The sequence below is a fragment of the Panthera pardus genome, unplaced genomic scaffold (assembly GCF_024362965.1).
Source record: "Panthera pardus isolate Hobbes unplaced genomic scaffold, ASM2436296v1 HiC_scaffold_20, whole genome shotgun sequence".
NCBI lineage: Eukaryota > Metazoa > Chordata > Mammalia > Carnivora > Felidae > Panthera > Panthera pardus.
The window spans coordinates 69,810,652-69,828,879 of record NW_026526766.1 but is presented as its reverse complement, the minus strand read 5'-3'; the positions used below and the strand labels follow the sequence as shown (position 1 = coordinate 69,828,879).

General features: G+C 46.2%; 1 protein-coding gene across 7 annotated transcripts in view; it reads left to right on the top strand.

Moving 5' to 3' along the window:
- PTPN3 (protein tyrosine phosphatase non-receptor type 3) overlaps positions 1 to 18,228 on the top strand; it is a 148,253-nt gene that overhangs the window by 75,768 nt on the left and 54,257 nt on the right. For 5 of the 7 annotated variants that reach the window (XM_019454247.2, XM_019454246.2, XM_019454248.2 and 2 more), the window contains 4 exons: positions 4,531 to 4,575; positions 8,217 to 8,269; positions 14,936 to 15,056; positions 16,188 to 16,275. In XM_019454247.2, coding sequence (XP_019309792.2) covers positions 4,531 to 4,575; positions 8,217 to 8,269; positions 14,936 to 15,056; positions 16,188 to 16,275 — 307 coding nt within the window. Of the gene's footprint in view, positions 1 to 4,530; positions 4,576 to 8,216; positions 8,270 to 14,935; positions 15,057 to 15,753; positions 15,878 to 15,927; positions 16,045 to 16,187; positions 16,276 to 18,228 lie in introns of those variants that run through there. The other 2 variants (XM_019454252.2, XM_019454251.2) reach the window with 2 other exon arrangements.

The window sequence follows — 18,228 nt, the reverse complement described above, 5'->3', positions numbered from 1 at the left end:
GCGTTACTTTATCTCTGTGGCCATACACTTCATTTGGGTAGAACTTCATTTGGGTAGAACCACACCAGTGGTTCCCATCCAGGTAAAAATCGGAGGGGTACATACTGAGCTTTTCATCAGCTGATTAGTTCTCTGTCTTGGACCTACTTACGTCCTTACTTGGTGCAATTCCCAATACACTCCCTTCCACCTCCTCCCGCCTCCCCCGCTGCCCCAGCCTCTCCTGCCTGTTGAGAGTGAAGTGCCCAAAGAAAGCAAAGTCATCCGTTCTCTAACGCAGGCAGGGTTTGGAAGACCATTGTGTGAAACGGTCATCCCCCGATCAAATAGCCCCGTGTCTCTGCTAGGCTAGAACTGAGGCCCTTTAGGATAACGAGGTGTCTAAACGAAGCATTCTCTGCCACATCCCTAGTTGGTAAGAGACAGAAAGCTATGCAAGTTGGACCAGCTTCTCTCCTGAGTGAATCAGGGTGCACAGGCAAAATGTGAACCAGATAAGGGAAAGAGAGCCCAGATAGGATTGTTTACCCCTCAGGGCTTGGCGTAGGGCCTGGCTCTTGTTTTGTACTGGCACGTGGGGTTTCTGGGTGGGGAACAGTGTTTGGAATGGAGGGGGTGGACACAGGAAGGTTGTTGCTGTTTGAACAGTGACCCTGCCTCTGCTTCCCCTCCCCCATGGCAACGTTGAGCCCTTTTACTATTGATCTGTTTATTTTTCATAGGGAGGGAAATTTCCAGAGTGTTTCCTCTACCAGAAAAAATAAAATAAAAGTGGATATTAGGAATATTGACTCCTAGTCTGTGTTCATTGTTCCCATGAGACCATCACCAACAAGGTGACATCAACTCAGGCATTGAATACTATGTTTTGTTTTGTTTTGCTTTTGAGGGTAACCACATGATGACATTTTAACTTTTAATGTGTTTAAAGGGTAAATATTAGTCTGTTATTCTGTGTTGCTTTCTTTGTGCACCTCTTCCCTCTACGTAGCAGCCATTGGAGATTTGACTATGTTTACTGTTAAATTTTACGCCAGAGTAAGAGATGCCCAGCACGGCTCATTGGATAACCATGGGAAGTTCACATGGTGCTCTGAGTTTTTCCCATAATGGCTCCTAATGCTGGTGGGCTAAGGGGGGTGTAGCAGATCGGTTCATGAGCTGGCGGACACAGAGGGGTGACATAATCTATAGGAAAATGAGTTTGAAATGACCCTACCAAGGTTCCCTCCACCCCCCGACCATTACTAAATATCAAGTTCTGTTCAAAGGATGCTTTAAAAATGTTATGATGGATTATATATGTATATGCATACATGTGTGTGGTTTTTTAACCAGTGGGTTTTTAAATCACAACCACACAGCAAAAATGTATTTTGCTTCGCAATGCAGTGCAGATATATATTACCGAAGCAAGTGTTTAATAAAACAATACCAAGTGCAGACAGTTTTCTATTCTCTATTTCCTTCTTTTTAAAATGCCCATTGTGACCTGTTAAATTTATGACCCACTGATAGCCTCTAACCCCAAGTGTGAACTGCACTACCTAACCTAGTAATTGTCACTCATCGTCCTACCTGCCCCCATGTGATGCTAGAGCTACAGGGGTGTGGTGGCCGCGGGCATGGTAGCGTTCTCCAAAGACCTTGAGTGAAGGGATGGCTAGGGCTGGCCTAAGCCAAGAGTCTCTTTCTCCAGTGCCCCTCTTGGGCATTGGGCGTCTACTTCCATACCCCACAGGAGAGAGGCTCACTCCCTCTGGGTGCCAACAGAATCTTCCTGCTGAACCTGACATTTGACGGGATGGAAGGAGGACTTGGGGAGAGACAGGTTGCCTTGAGATCTGTAAGGGATGAGGGGAATTAGACATGCTTGGTGGTAGCATAACGGCCAGTGGGCAGAGCATCCAGAGAGGCAGATTTTGGCACAAAATGAGTAATAGACTAATTTTCGTTCTTACCTGAGCCCAGGATAAAATTTGATTTGTTTGTGTCCCTCATACAGTTCACTGCTTTAGGACTGACACCTGACTCTATGCACCCCACCTCCCATCTTAAGATGGATGGTATCCCCAGTGTGGAATGGAGTGTAGCTGTCACCTCCTGGGATTTGGGGCACCAGATTTCAATGTAACAGGAGCCACGGTAGCAGCCACCCACATGGCACCTATAGAGCTGGTGGGCAGCCAGGACTGCCAGATCTTTTCCTTATGCTGAGCCAGACATCCACCATTAATTCGCATGTCTTTTTTTTTTTTTTTTAACTTAGAGTTTTGCCTATATTCCTGACACACAGTATTCTATTAAGCCTCAGCTCTGTAGCCTATCCAAAAATAAATCCTTCCTAAAGACATTTAGCCTTCAAGCATCGGAGAAAGTGGTATTTGTTGTTTTCTGGGGGTTTTTTTCCTAAAATTCTGGGCTGGGAGGCATCTGTTGCCCTTTTTGTGAAGTTGAGGTCATGGTCACTCTAGGAGTGACCTTTACATTTCTGAAGTCAGGTGTGCCAACTGTGTGGTTTTCTTTTATTCTACTTGTTAAACATCTCCTTGATCGTGAGCCTCCACAGCTGCTGTTCCTGATAAATTTAGGTCACCCTACACAGAATTTCATTTACTGGTAGCTTTGAAATGAGGCTCCTTCAGGATTCCCAGGAGACCCCCCAAACTTTGGTCCTCCTTCCACTATTACAGCCTCTTTGTACAGTGTCATGAGATTGACTCAGACACTTTGCTGACTATGTGATAACGTAGCACTTGATGAATGGTGATCTCCAGGTTCATGTTCATTTCCCTCCCTAGGAAGAAACACCGATCAGCTGGGCTTGCCCCTGGAGGGCCAGATTTACCATAGGATTATCCAGCATTCTCTCCCTTCTCTGCTTTCTCTCAGTAGCACTGTAGGAGAGAACACTTAATTCTGGTTGAATGTCATCTTAGATAAACATAGGAACAAACTAGAAAGGACTGATGATGTTCTCGTAGGTGAAAAAGATGGTCTCCAATACAAAATAAGCATGAATCAGCACACGTATGCTACCCCGTTTCTCAGTGCTGGTCTTCAACACAGGAAGGGTAGTTGATAACTATAGGCAACATAATAATATATATCAGAGCTAGGAAACTGACCCTAAGCCTGTAGTCACTAGATGCATAAGAAATTTGTAGCATACTCGGGTTTTTCATAGTATGACGGTCCACATTAAAATCAGATCAAACTGACCCACATAACCTATCTGAATGCCTGTTTCCTCAAAAATAGGAGGTGGCAGTGCCTCCTTCTGAGCTGGTACGAGGCTGAAATAAGGCAAGCCATTATGAAGTTCCCTGCATCTGGCCCAGAACTGTGCAGAGAGGGGGTTGTAATGCCATGTGACATATTCATGTCCCAGAACACCAGCGCCTTGACCTTTTGAACGTATAAATTTGAAGGCATCATGAGACCCGATGTGTTTTAAATTGCCCAAATCATCACTCCTCTGCCCCGGGACACTTCTGCTGTATCTGTATTATATTTCAAGAAGTTTCCCTTTTGTCCTCTTGGCCAGACACTGGAATGTCTATCCCATTTGAACCTGGGCTTTAAAAAAGAGTGGGAGCTAGCAGCCGAGTGTCACATGTATGCCGCATCCCTAAATATAAAGTTTTCCATATCCCTTCGTGGCCCGAGCAGCGCTCTCACTGGTGTCTGCTCCCCACTCCCTGGATGGTAGGCAGACTTGCAGGGTGAGGGGCCTGTCCTGGGTTACCGAGCTCTGCCCACAAGTCACGTGTTGGGTTTTGAAGTGCCGTTCCTGGTGGCTCACAGACCAGTGCCGAATTCAAGCTCGGAGCTCCTGGCAGCGGGTAGCTGATTGATGCTTATGCTTTTGCTCGAGCACCCACGGTTCCCGGGACACAGGAAAAAACTCAGCTGGGTGTTTGCACCCCAGCCAAGGAGGTGTCCTCACAGACCCACCTCCTCTCTGCCGCTTCACGCAGAGGGAACGTGGGTGTGTTGTGAAACGCAGTTCCCCAGTGCATGGGGGCTGCCTGTGCAGAATGCTCGTGGGTCCTGGTGCTCTCGGATGCCCCGAGTTTACGGGGGTGGTGGTGTCTACTGGCAACAGTCCTGGCTGATGATTGCCTCCAGCCTTTCCGTCCCTGCTCAGCCATCCCTGGGACAGCATGTGCTGGCATGAGGCTGGCTGGAAGTCAGACAGCCACAGGAGCCATTGTTCCTGAAGGGGCAGCTTTGTGGTGTACAACCTAGCCCCCGATACTTCAGACAAAACTGTGTTTTGGGGCACCTGGGTGGCTCAGTTAAGCATCTGACACTTGATCTCAACTCCGATCTTGATCTCAGAGTCATGAGTACAAGCCCTGTACCGGGCGTGAAACCTGCTTAAAAAAAATTTTTTTTTTAAATGTGTTTTTATGTATTTTGTTTTCCGAATGTACAGATCTTGTCCTTGACTCGTCGCCTTTTTTGTGTGCGCTCTCGCTTCAGTTTGAGTGTTATGAATTAATAATAAAAAAAATTGTTTTGTAGGCATTTGTATTTCTTACAACTGAAGATGGATATTTGTGAAGGAAGGTAATGAGAATTTCACATTCTTCTTTTCCTGTCAGTTGCCAGACACTAAAATTCCTGGTTTCAGTCTAATGAGCGTGCATTTCTGGTAACAGTATTAAATGTAGACAAAGGATGGATGTTGAAAGCAGCATCCGGCATGACTTTATGGCCTGGACGTCTGGTTTTAACCCGGTCTCGATTTGGAGAAGTGGAGGATGGATAAACATCATTTCATGTGTCAATTTTATTAGAAAAGGTACAGTTATCTTTCTGGTAAAGACCTGAGAAATTTTAAAGGGAGGGAGAGACCCAGAATGTGAGATGGGCTTCATTGAGGAAGGCAGATCAGGCCTCATTTAGGTCTACTTCCAAGCTCCTTAGTACCTATCATGACTCATTTTCTCACTGGGAGACTTTGTGCTCGAAGGCGTGAGCATCTGCCTATGATTCAGCACGTCTTGTGTGTCAGGACCATCTCCGTGGCCAGAAGTATGTGAAATGGTCCAAGAAGGGAAAAGAAAGGCCAAGCCAGTGGTCCCTGAGCTGCCTTCTCCGAATGCTGACTTTTCCTTGACTTAAGGGAGAAACTGTAGCCGATGAACTGGTAGAAAGAGTCACAGCTTATTCCCATTCTCCTCATTCTGTCTTTCCCCCTGCCAGTTCAACTGAGGTCATCAGAAGCCCCTGGAGGGAGCCCACTGTGTGGTTAGGGGCAGTGAGGCAGGAGCCCAGGAGGCGATTAGGACCAGTATGGGCTCTGGAGGCCACAGTAGCCATGAGGTTTAAGGGGGAGCAGTACGGGCTGGGAGTCTTTGCCCTGCCACATGCCCATGGTCCCAGCTGAAAACCACATTTGGGGAGGGGAGGGGGCGGGGCGCCTGGGTGGCTCAGTTTGTTGGGCGTCCGACTTCAGCTCAGGTCATGATCTTACAGTTCTTGGGTTTGAGCCCTGTGTCAGGCTCTGTGCAGACAGCTCAGAGCCTGCAGCCTGCTTTGGATTCTGTCTCCTTCTCTCTCCGCTCCTCCCCCGCCCATTCTCATCATTCTCATTCTCATTCTCTCTCTCTCAAAAATAAATAAAACATCAAAAAAATGAAAAAAAAAAAAAAGCCACATGTTGGGGACTTACAGGAGAGTAGAGAAAGGAGGTCCTTCTTGTCAAACCTAGACAGGCATCTTGTGTCCAGCAGGCAAAGAGCTGTTGGAGGTTTTTAAGCAGGAGGTCTGTGGCCAGAGCAGCATCGACAAAGATAGTGCCGGGACACGTAAGAGAAGGCTGGAAGAGGCTGGGGGGCTTCATCTAGATGGAAGGGAGATTTTCAGGCATGGCCCTGAAGATCTGGGGGATGGGGTTGGGGGAGGAACATTTAGAAACAAGACACATGTTGAATTCTGGATTGTCAGAACCTGATGACTCTCCAGAGCTCCTACAATTAGAAAATTTTTTGCAATTTAGCTCATTCTCCCACTCAGAGGAGGGAAGAATCCCTTCCCTAGCACAACTGCAGGCCTTGGGATCTCTGCTTAAGCACCCCCAGAAATGAGCTCCCCCTTTCATGGGACAGCCATCTTACATGTCAGGATGACTCCAGGTTGAAATCACCCACTCCTCACTTGGGTCCTGGCCGCCCTCTACAGCAGTAACAACTTGTCTCTCTCTTCTGTGCACTCATTTCTTTTCTCCACAACTATTTCACCAACCACCTGTTATGTGATGGGCTCTCTACTGTGCTGGTCAAATAAGGCAAGGCCCTGCCCCCTCAGGAGCTCTCAGATGAGCCCTCCACATAGTAAAATTGGCAGTCTTCATTTTTTCTTCTCCAAACACAATACCCCTTGTTAGTTTTGTGTGAAACCTGTTGGGGGCCACATTGTCTTCAATCCCTGGCATTCCTTGTCAGGCCTCTTGGTGGCCTCTACCACCTCTCTGAGGAGAGGGCCTCCTGCTACCAAACACTTCCTGGGTGTGTCAGGGTGGGTGTGGCCATTTGTAGCCATGGATCTTGTGACAGACTTGATGGATCTAATTAGCCCTGACTCCTGGGTGCCCTGATTTGTTTGAACTGTGTGGTTGGCAGTTCCCAAGGCATTCTCTCTTTGCAGCTGAGATAAATGACCTTGTCCATCAGATAGAGACCCTAAAACCTGGAGGGAAAGAAAGGAGTCTGTCTAGGGGCACGTGGCATGTTAGTTGCCACCTTGAGTGACCTTGAAGGCTTTTGGTATTCTTTAGTTTGTATTTATACTGTTCTTTGGAAATGTTCTTTTCTGACTTGTTCATAGGATTGTTCCTTCCATCCAAATTGAACCTCCTTAGCCCGTCTCTTCAGTTGTACCCCACGTCCCATTCACCCTGCTCTGCCGCTAGCAGGGACACTGACTTAGGTTTCATTGAAGCCCATCTTGGTAGGAGAGCGAGTGACTGGTGTTTGTGCTTCCCACGGGCTATCTGGGTCTCCAGATGAACAAACAGATGGTGAATATGCCTGGGCGTATCTCCATACTTGGAGAGATTACTTAGAAGTTCTAGCAGGGAACACGTGGTAACTTGAGGAAAGTTGGGGACCCCTCCAGTTGGGAAGGCTACCTTCTTGTGCAGCTTCAGGACTAGCGCATAGCACAGCAGATGGGAAGGGGAACCCTGGGCTGTCAACCTGATTAGTCAGAGAGACGGGGGTGACTCACATCTTGGGAATCTCATGAGCTGCCATGGAAACAGTACTTTTTCTCCACTTCCCCTGGGGCTGCGGGAAGAATGCTCTTAAAATCTGTATCTCCCCACCCTGTAAGCCTTCATTTCTGCTACTTCTACTCAGCCCCTCCTCAGTGCATTTCTCCACCTGGCAGAGATCCCTGGCCCAGGTCTGCTGGCCGAGCTCCTAGGCAGATGGTATAGTTCATGGTTGAACGGAGAAAAGGGAGCAACCAGAGGATTCAAAGGATGACTAAGCCAGAGATGATGTTATTGACAGAAATGGGGTGTTTGGAGGGTAGTGAGCCTGAGAGGAAGGGAGACCAAGTCTAGCAGCCAGTCCATGGGTTTCTAGTGAGTGGCAGGCAAACTGGGAGGTGGACAGAACATTCCGTATAGATTGGAAGCTTCAGGAGGGTAAATAGATTTAGGAATCTTAACTAACTGTTAAGTAATTTAGAACTCAAAGGAGTTTTAAAATTTTAAGATCCTTTTCTATTTTTCCCACCTAAGAGGATGTCACCTTTCTAGAAAGCGGGTAATCAAGAATCTGGAGTCAACAGAAGTCAGAGATTTAGTTAGAAAGCCCTACAGAAAGTCTCACGTCTTTACTAGAAAGATATGAAGGCTGTCCAATGATCTAAGAGTATGATTTTCTCACTTTTCCTCTTCGTAATATGAGCCTGATCTTTCTTGATCAGCCAAAACCTTGGCCACCATTAGGCCTTTAGCTTTATGGTATTTGTATTACTGTGTATTATTTTTAACACAACAAAGTTCTCCTTTAATTTTAAATCTTTAGTGTTACATTTATCTTTACTATTTGAGTTGCATCCTAAAATTGTCTTTGTTATGATTCAAGATGTTTTTTAATGGTTAATGCAAGAAAGAAGATAGGTGTTATCCATGATGGACGTTTCAGGCTGTTGTTGGCTCTCGTGACCTCACTAATGTGTTTTTCTCCTGACAGGTTAACCTGCCCTCTTAATTCAGCGGTGGTTCTAGCATCCTATGCAGTGCAATGTAAGTCACCGAGGGAGCATTTCACAGCTGGATAAGACTGTTCTGACTGATGTCTTAAGAAAGTCACTGCCCTTTCCTGTTTGACCAGGTCTCTTCCCCTCTTCCCAGGAATCCTGTTGGGCAAGCTTCTCTCTGGTTGTCTGGAGAGTCCCACTGTCATCCTGACTGACACTGTCCACCCACACAGGGATGTTGGTCAAGGAGAGTGGTGAAGGGGGAAAGAGTGGATGAGCCCATACAACAGAAGTCACCTATCACACATTGTATCAACCAGACCCTCACTCACATATTGTGTCTCATAACAAACCCCAGTGGGGCAAATATTTCTACCAGTCACCGCTTATAGACATGGAAACCAAATCCCACGGTTAAGAAATTTCCTGGAGACCACTCCTGCTACTTGCTTGGGATCTAAGGAACTTATTTTTAATTTTTTTTTTTAATGTTTATTCATTCTTGACAGAGACAGAGCATGAGCAGGGGAGGGGCAGAGAGAGAGGGAGACACAGAATCCGAAGCACAGAACCCGACACAGGGCCTGAATTCACAGACCACGAGATCATGACCTGAGCCGAAGTCGGATGCTCAACAGACTGAGCCACCCAGGCGCCCCATATTTTTAGAGTTTCAGTAGAGCTAATGGGTTTTTTATTGCCCTATAGCAGCAGTGTCCAATAGAAATATAATGTGAGCCACATATGTAATTTTCAGTTTTCTAGTACCCATTATTAAAAAAGGAAAATGAAATAGATGAGTATAGTTTTAATGTTTTAATTAATCTAGCATATCCCAAATACTATCATTTTAATATATAATCAATGAAAAAAATTAACAAGATATTTTACATTTTTTAACATGAAGTCTTCAAAAACCAGTCCAGATTTTATACTTTAAGCACATCTCAATTTCAAGTGTTCAGTAACCACATGTTGCTAGTGGCTGCCACATTGGATAGAAAGTCCATATGGAATTTTCTGTCAAGGCCTGTTTAAGAATTCATTTATTCAATGAAACTTTCTTGCGCATATATTCCACATCAGGCCCTGTGGTAGACGCGGGGTATGCATGGTGAAAAGGGGGCCTAGCCAGATGGAAGGCGAGATATCACTTCATAGTTAGCCATGTGTTGCCAGAGCAGTACGCTAATGTAGAGGTTGGGCAGAGGTGCATGGTATGTAAGAAGGCTCCTCTACCTTTCTATAAGCCCCACAGCATCTTGGCCTATAACCCTCTTAAGCTGACTGTAGGGTAGAGAATTAAGAGAGCAAGATGGTCAGGTCTCTGAGCAGGTGCTGGCTGAACTACTCACTCTACTTTGGTCTCAGAGGCAAAATAGCAAGAGAAGGCTGACAGGGACTCCTGAGGTGGCCTTAAGTCTGTCCACTCCCCTGGCTGCAAGCAACAGAAATAGGAGAGGGGAAGAGCAAGGTGGCTGGGCCCACAGCTTATCTGCCCACCTGCGGGATACCAGGAAGTGGAAGACAGACCTTTAACAATGACCCTACTCACTAATAAGGTCAGATCCAGTCTCAGTCTCCCCAGATAGCCTGCATCTCCTTCTCTCCAATGGGAAACCAAGAAGAGGCTGCACAGTGATTTGAAAGTTCCCTCTCCCTACAACACAGCTGGAACAGACCCGGGCGTGTTGTATCCAGATGGGAAATGGCATGGCCACCAGTCAGCCTGTGTCCTTACTGGTCTCTAGACCTCATGGACTCCATCTCTGCCAGGCTGATCAGCTGAAGAGACCAGCTTTGCTACATCCCGGAGTGAGTTTGGTGTTTGCAGCTGGAGCTTTGAGGGGCAGGAACACTAGGAAGGACATAGTCAAACTAAATTTAGATCCTGGCTTCTCCACTTGCCACTAATGTGGTATTACCTCCCTGAATTCCCGGGTTTTTTTTTCTGTAAAACAGAGGTGATGGTGGTGATTACAACTCAAAATTGACTGAGTCAAATCATACATGTAAGGAAATGTATAACTAGAAACTTTACAGCCGGACCCTTGCTGGTAACTGAGTCAATGAGCACGTTCCTGGAGCCATGTTGCCTGGGCTTGGGCTCTTCCACTAATACATCATGACCCTGAGCCTCTCCAGGCCTTCGTGTCTTCATCTGTGAAGTGGTGATAACTGTGTTTACTTCCTAGGGTTGTAGTAAAGATGGAATGAGTTATTATACGGAAAGCTCTCAGGATAGCGCCCGCCGCGTGGCAAGTGCTCACTTGCGCTCTGTTTTCATGTCTGCCCAGAAGAAAACTTTCTGAAGAACTGCCTTTTATAAACAATAAACTCTATTTAGAGTAAAATTTAAGAACCAAATACGAAAATCCTATTCTAAGTCAGGTTCTCCCCTCTGCAAACAAGTGATAGAACTGGGCTAAAGGAAGTTATTAGCATCGAGAAAGCAGAAACTGGTTTCCGTGGAAATATTAGCATGACTCTCATGCTTAATGAAATCATGCATTGTCAGACAAGCAGTTTTAAGTATAAGCTCTTTATTCCTTCACTCTCAGGAAGTACATATATATTCTTCCTGATACTTCTGTGCATGCATTTCTCTAAGATTAATTCTTGGATAGGGTACTGCTGGATGTCTAATTTTTATCTACTACATTTCACTAAATTGTCCTGGCAGGGGTGTGTCATATGAAGATAAGCCCCACTAGTGACGAGCAAAGCAAAATCACATTTTCTTACTAGATAAAAAATAATGTAGGTAAATACTGGAAAATATTTTTTTTTAATGTTTATTTATTTTTGAGAGAGAGAGAGACACACACACGCACACACACACACACACACACACACACACACACACACACACACAGTGTGAGGAGTGGGGGAGGGGCAGAGAGAGAAGGAGACACAGAATCTGAAGCAGGCTCCAGGCTCCCAGCTATCAGCACAGAGCCCGATGCAGGGCTTGAACTCAAGATGGACTGTGAGGACTGTGAGATCATGACCTGAGCCAAAGTCGGACGCTTAACTGACTGAGCCACCCAGGCGCCCCCAATACCTGAAAAGAGTTTATAGGTTGCTGGTGGCCTCAAGTATTTAGGAGGCTCAAAGAATAAAGTTCTTAGAAATACGTATTCATTCCATAATGTCCCTTGACCTCTGTCACGTGCAGGTTCTGTACCAGTCTTAGGGTGCACAGACAGAGCATGGCCTCTCTCTGGAGTCCCCTGCCTGCTGGGGAGGCACAGGTGGGCCAGCTGATGGTGGCAGTGAGGGTGAGCACAGAGGATGCACTCCATCTTGCTTGGGGGAGAAGGAAGCGAGTCCAGAAAAGCTTCTTAGTGATGACCCCTGAGAAGAGCCTCCAAGATTAAGCTGGTGTTGGATGAATAACATGTAAGGGGCTTGCTTTTATTACATAAAGGACTTTCCCAACAGAATAGTTTGACAGCTGGAAATGCCGCACATTTGAGTGTCTGGAATATACTCTCTGTTTCCTGCACAATATAAAATTTTAGCCAGAAGAATGCATGGAACTTACGACAGTGTACTTCCCACATAAACACTCATTTCCTTATCTTCCTGCTATAATTAGCTTGTGCATGTGTTGCTTCCCCACGAATAGGAAAGTGTATTGCTCTGGAGGTTAGGGTGTGTGGTATAGTAAGTAGATGAAGGTTATGGACTGTGGTCAAAGTCTAGGCTCCAAGTTACCAGCTGAGCAGTGTGGGCAGGTCCCTTCCTTGAGTCTCCCTTCCCTTAACTGTTTCATAGGGACAAAAGCAATGTCTGTCACTGGGTTGTCATGAGCGCTTTGAAATCAACAGGGGAACCTCTCTCTGCTTGGCCAAGTGTTTGCAGATGACTGTTTAACTTTGTTTCCCTCTAGTGGTGAGCACAAAACTTTGCACGGAGTAGCCGACTAAGATTCCAAGGGAAAACCACCCTACAGGGAGATTCCCTCTAGGCCTTTTGTTAAGTTCAGACATTTAGTGACTTGACTAAAGATGACCTTGCTGTTCATGTTTGCAGAAGGGCCCAGGGGTCGGGATTTATCAGCTAAAACAGATGACCAAGTCAAGGTCCAAGAGGCTCACCATGAGCAAATGAAACCAATAGAGTAAAATTTAATCGGACTCTGCCTTGAGGCTTAGGAAAATCCCTTTGCAGCATTTGGCTGCCCTCTGGGGACATAACCCCTGTCCTCAGCAAATGGCGAGCAGCAGCTTGGACCTGGCAGGCAGGCTGGTGGGAATGGTAGGAGCATAAGCTGGGGGGCATGGATCACCTGGGTTCTGGTCTTGACTGCTGGAAGTGGCTTCTGTGATATGGGAAGTCCCTTATCTCTGGACCATAGTTTCTTCTCTCTTTTTTTTTTTTTTTCTCTTTCTTTTTTTAGTTTCTTCCCTTTTAAAACGAATTTATACAAGATAATTTTAAGACTTTCTCAAGCTGTCCTCACTGGGGGCTCTGTGTCAGGGCATCTAAATTATTTCCTATAAACACACGGTTCTATACTTCACGATGTACAAACTCACCTATACGCCACACTTGTGCTTACATAATCCAGCCTTGACATTGCTGTCCATAGCTTAGCTGCATTTGGCTGGCCTTAACAGCCTATGGTCTACCCTTGACCAAGTCTGCGTGCATAGATCACTTGGCTCTTTAGGCCCTCTTCCCCTTCCCAAACTGAACTTTGTAGTAGCCTTTGTTTCAGTTAGTTCTGAGCACTGCATCCCTGAGCACCTACTGGGTGCCATGCATAGGTGCTAGGCCCCAGGGATGAGTCTGCCTCACTCCCAGCCCTCAGGGAAGAGTGTAAGGAGGAAACAGATCCCTTCATTATGGTGTGGATCTCAAAGAGCAGCTCTTGGGTGTGGTGGCAGTTGAGGGTGAGCAGGGCCAAACCGACATAAAGAAATATGTGCTTGCATCTAGCCTCTCCTCTTTGTGATGAATTCCCCTAAGCAGCTCCCCGGCTCATCTCCTTCCCTCCTGAGATTGGCCATGAAGCATCACAGCAGCTTCTCCCGGTCCCCATCCTCGTGTCACAGAAGGAGCTGTTTGATTTAGAACTCTGTGTTGAGTGGGCGCTGTGCAACGCTAGCCCTCAGAAGCCGCCTAGCGTTGAAGCCAACTGTGGGAAGAATTCATTGAAACCTTTGGAAAGATCAAGGTTAATATTTTTAAGAAAAAGATGAAAGTGTCCCATTAACAAAATGAAATACTACTGGAACGCCTGGGTGGCTCAGTCGGTTAAGGGGTTCAGCTCCGGACTTCGGCTCAGGTCATGATCTCAACAGTTTGTGGGTTTGGGCCCCGCGTCGGGTGCTGTGCTAACCGCTCAGAGCCTGGAGCCTGCTTCAGATTCTGGGTTTCCCTCTTTCTCTCTACCCCTCCCCTGCTCACACTCTGTCTCTGTTTCAAAAATAAATAAACACATTGGGGCGCCTGGGTGGCGCAGTCGGTTGAGCGTCCGACTTCAGCCAGGTCACAATCTCGCGGTCCGTGAGTTCGAGCCCCGCGTCAGGCTCTGGGCTGATGGCTCGGAGCCTGGAGCCTGTTTCCGATTCTGTGTCTCCCTCTCTCTCTCTGCCCCTCCCCCGTTCATGCTCTGTCTCTCTCTGTCCCAAAAATAAAAAAATTAAGTAAATAAATAAATAAATAAACACAAAATTTTTTTTCAATAAAAAAAAAAGAGAAAATGAAATACTAGAGTAATTGCCCATCAGAACTAGAACTTGTTTTTCTCCTGTTTTTATAAAGATGGAAAAACTGAATCTTCGTGAAGGGAGGCAGGTGTCCCTGTGTCCCACAGGCAAGATCCTTAGGTGCCCCACCCAGGGTCTTTTTCCCAATCTCCTCAACAGTCCAGACACCCAAATGGTTTGAATCCCCAGGGCCGCCATGTACAACTCTCAGGAATATCTATTACACAGTAGATGTCAGTGAGTCACGTTTACAGAATGGCAGTCAAGGATCTTGAGGGAGAGGCGCCACTTAGACCAGGGATGGATCTGGGAACCCCTCTGTAAGGCCCTCTTCCTACACCCTCTGCAATTGCAGGTCTCCAGTGTTTCCCTGACTCCCTTCTGCCCCAGAATTCTGCCCTCACCTTGCCAGGGCCCGTCAGCCCCACCCACTCCCAGCCCTCATGCCACCCCCCACTGTGCCTCCGAACACATCCTGGTTCCATTTCTTCCACCACTTTTCCAAATTCCGGGGACCTGGTCAAGGTGCAGACCGTGGTCAAGATGGCATAACCTCCCTTCTGCCCACACGCATTTTTTGGAGCAGGCTGGTCCAGAGTTGTGATCACCTTGGGCTACTAGAGAGTCCATCTTCTGCACAGGACGTGGCATACAGGGCATGGCATTTTTGAGTGGCTTCTCTTACTTCTCTTTATCCAGGGGTACGGTGCAAACTGCAGGGCTCACCACAGAGCATGGGTTTAGAATAGGGCCTAGGTTAGACTGTCCAAATGTCTGGCCGCAGGGAGAGAACATTCAGCTGAAGCATGTGTGGTGGTACCACATAGGGTTCAGATAGAAATGTAGAATCTGGAGCTAAGGAGAAGCTCAAGTTCATGCAGCGGTAGAACCTCTTGGAAGAATACTTCCAATGCTTTTCTTGTGATGCTATAGATGCTTGTGAATGCAGACCATATTGAAAAGGCAATTTCCTCCTCATTCTGTCTTGATAGCGCATTTTGGAGACTATGATTCTTCCATTCATCATCCAGGCTATCTTTCTGATAGTCAGTTTATACCAGATCAGAACGATGACTTTTTAACGAAGGTGGAATCGCTCCACGAACAGCACAGGTGAGAAGAGGGGTGGGGTGGCCTACTTTGGGAACCCAGGTCTCACATTTCAGACCTTATGTTCCCTTATGTCTGATGTGTTCTCTTCCTTTTGTTCATGAATCCTCTTTTAAGCTGTCGGAGGTTTGTGAACCTTTGAGATGTTACGATGGCAGATATATTTGGCATAACTAGCATTTCTGTAAAGTGCAAAATCCGGTAAGAGTTTAAGGGGATTTACAGCATTCTTTTTTAGGGTGTCATTGAAATCTGTTAATTCCTAGCGGAAATGCCCTTTTTAAATATGCCCCACAAATTGACCTACCGGGCAACTTTTAACAGTTGACCACATTTGATAAAATGGGTGGCTCCATCAAGCATCATTGAATAGACAGGCAGGTGGACGAATGCCAGGAGGCCCTGTGAATCCCACATCCTCCCTGGCTTCGGGTCGTGAAACCGCCTTCATTCCAGAAGGGAGGCCCAGTCTTCCGCAGCTGCCGCAGGCCCAGCTTCCATTCCAGCAGATATGCCCAATTCTGGGCTCCTTGTCCTTTGCCTCATTTTATTCAAAGCTACAGAGAGGCAACTCTACAGTCCAGGTCAGATCAGGGCCATCCTGACCAGGAAGGCCAGGTCTCAAGGGACCTGACATTCTTGGGAAGGCTGCAAAAACAAAGGCCAAGCAATCGGCGTCCCTTCTAAAAGGCACGGCCAATCCTCCCTCCCAGAATTGTTTCCCAGGCAGAAGCCAGCATCCTAAAATAGCACAGTGACGTTTGGGAGTTTGAGGCTGCCAGAAGAATAGATAAAGGTGGAAAGACCTGAAGAGCACCTATCACGTAAGCAACTTGGAACAAGGAGGGTGGGAATTCCAAAAGGTGACTTCCTTCCGTATCTGAGTATTGAGAGCCTAATAATGGGAAGTATTATTCAGTAAAGGACTTGAGCAGGCGATGAAGTCCTATTCGGTGGGCAAGAGAAAAGACTTGGTTTAGTAGAATTTAGGGTGAGATTGTTGAAGATTAATAACATAAGGCATTTAATAACCTTACAGAAATGTTACCAATTTGGAGGGGATTTTTATGTTAAAAATTGGAGTTGTGTGCTCTGTTGATTCGAGAGCTCTGTGTTGTCTCTTGTCTTCTGTAGTGGACTAAAGCAGTCAGAAGCTGAATCTTGCTTTATCAACATAGCACGGACCCTCGACTTCTATGGAGTGGAGCTACACAGCGGTAGGGTAGGTACCCTCGGCATTTCCGGGTTCAGAAATTAATTTCCGAAGGTTTGAAAACTTCTTGGAGACTATGTCTTTTCCAGTATAATAAAAAAAAGAGCTTTGTATAACAATATTCAGAAATTTTATAAAGTTGGTTATACAGTTGTTTTTTCATGTTTCATGCTTCCATGGGGTTGGGGGGCGGGGTGGTCATGGGAATTAGAAACAATAGTTTTTATTTTTATTTTATTTTTATTTTTTAAAAAATGTTTATTCACTTTTTGAAAGAGGGAGCACGAATGGGGGAGGGGCAGAGAGAGACAGACAGAACCTGAAGCAGGCTCCAGGCTCAGAGTGGTTAGCACAGAGCCTGATGCAGGGCTCGAACTCACAAGCTGTGAGAATATGACCTGAGCTGAAGTCGGCAGCTTAACTGACAGAGCCACCCAGGCACCCCAGAAACAAGTAGTTTTAAAATTTTTTTTAATGTTTATTTTTGAGAGAGAGAGAGCGAGAGCATGAGAGGGGGAGGGTCAGAGAGAGGGAGACTCAGAATCAAAGTAGGCTCGAGGCTCTGAGCTGTCAGCACAGAGCCTGACGCAGGGCTCGAAGCCACGAACTGTGAGATCATGACCTGAGCCAAAGTCGGACACTTAAATGACCAAGCCACCCAGGTGCCCCAGAAACAAGTAGTTTGTAAAGATGATTTCATATGATGATTAAAGAAGCAAAAAATGTGTCTGTCCATTTTCCAAGTGATACTTTAATGAGCCAAGGTGTTTACTATTTCATCTCATTGCTGTTCAAATTACCCAAATATGACAGCTTTCTCTTTTAAAGTTTATTTATTTATTTTGAGAGAGAGAGTGCATGCGTGCACACATGGGGGGGTGGGTAGAGAGACAGGATCCCAAGCAGGCTCCACCCTCAGCACAAAGCCCTACATGGGGCTCAATCCCATGTAAGGGACTGAGATTGTAACCAGAGCCAATATTAACAGTTGGATGCTTTTAAAAATTATAATGTTATTGGGGCACCAATATTGGGTGGCTCAGTCGGTTAAGCGTTCGACTTTGGCTCAGGTCATGATCTCACAGTTCGTGAGTTCAAGCCCCACATCAGGCTCACTGGTGTCGGTGCAGAGCCTACTTTCAATCCTCTGTCCCCTCCTCTTTCTGCCCCTTCCCTGCTCATGCTCTGTCTCTCTCTCTCTCTCTCTCAAAAATAAACATTAAAAAAAATTTTTTTAATTATAATGGTACAATCATGAAAACCAATAAATATTTTAATTGATTGTGACTTTTAATTTTTTTTAATGTTTATTTTTGAGAGAGAGAGTGGGGGAGGAGCAGAGAGAGAGGGAGACAGAGAATCCCAAGCAGGGCCCTCACTGTCAGCACAGAGCCCAGTTTGGGGCTCTAACTCGTAAACCGTGAGATCATGACCTGAGCCAAAATCAAGAGTCAGACGCTTAACTGACTGAGCCACCCAGGAGCCTCTTGTTGTGACTTTTTAAATAAAATTGACTAGGGGTGCCTGGGTGGCTTAGTCGGTTAAGCGTCGACTTCGGCTCAGGTCACGATCTCACGGTCTGCGAGTTTGAGCCCCGCGTCAGGCTCTGTGCCGACAGCTCGGAGCCTGTTTCGGATTCTGTGTCTCCCTCCCTCTCTGACCCTCCCCCATTCGTGCTCTCTCTCTCTCTGTCTCAAAAAAATAAATAAACGTTAAAAAAAAAAAGTCTTAAATAAAATTGACTAATATCCATCATCTACTGAGTAATTTCTATCTGCCGGATACAGTGGCTTGCTTATTTCCCCCAGTAATGCTGTGAGGTATTATCATTACCCCCATTTTACAGATGGAGAAACTGATGCTCAGGGACTTTTGGAAGGTCACACAGCACAGAAGTAGCAGCTTTAGTACATGATCCCAGCACTGTCTAATTGGCCTCTGACCTTTCTATTTTCTGCCAGT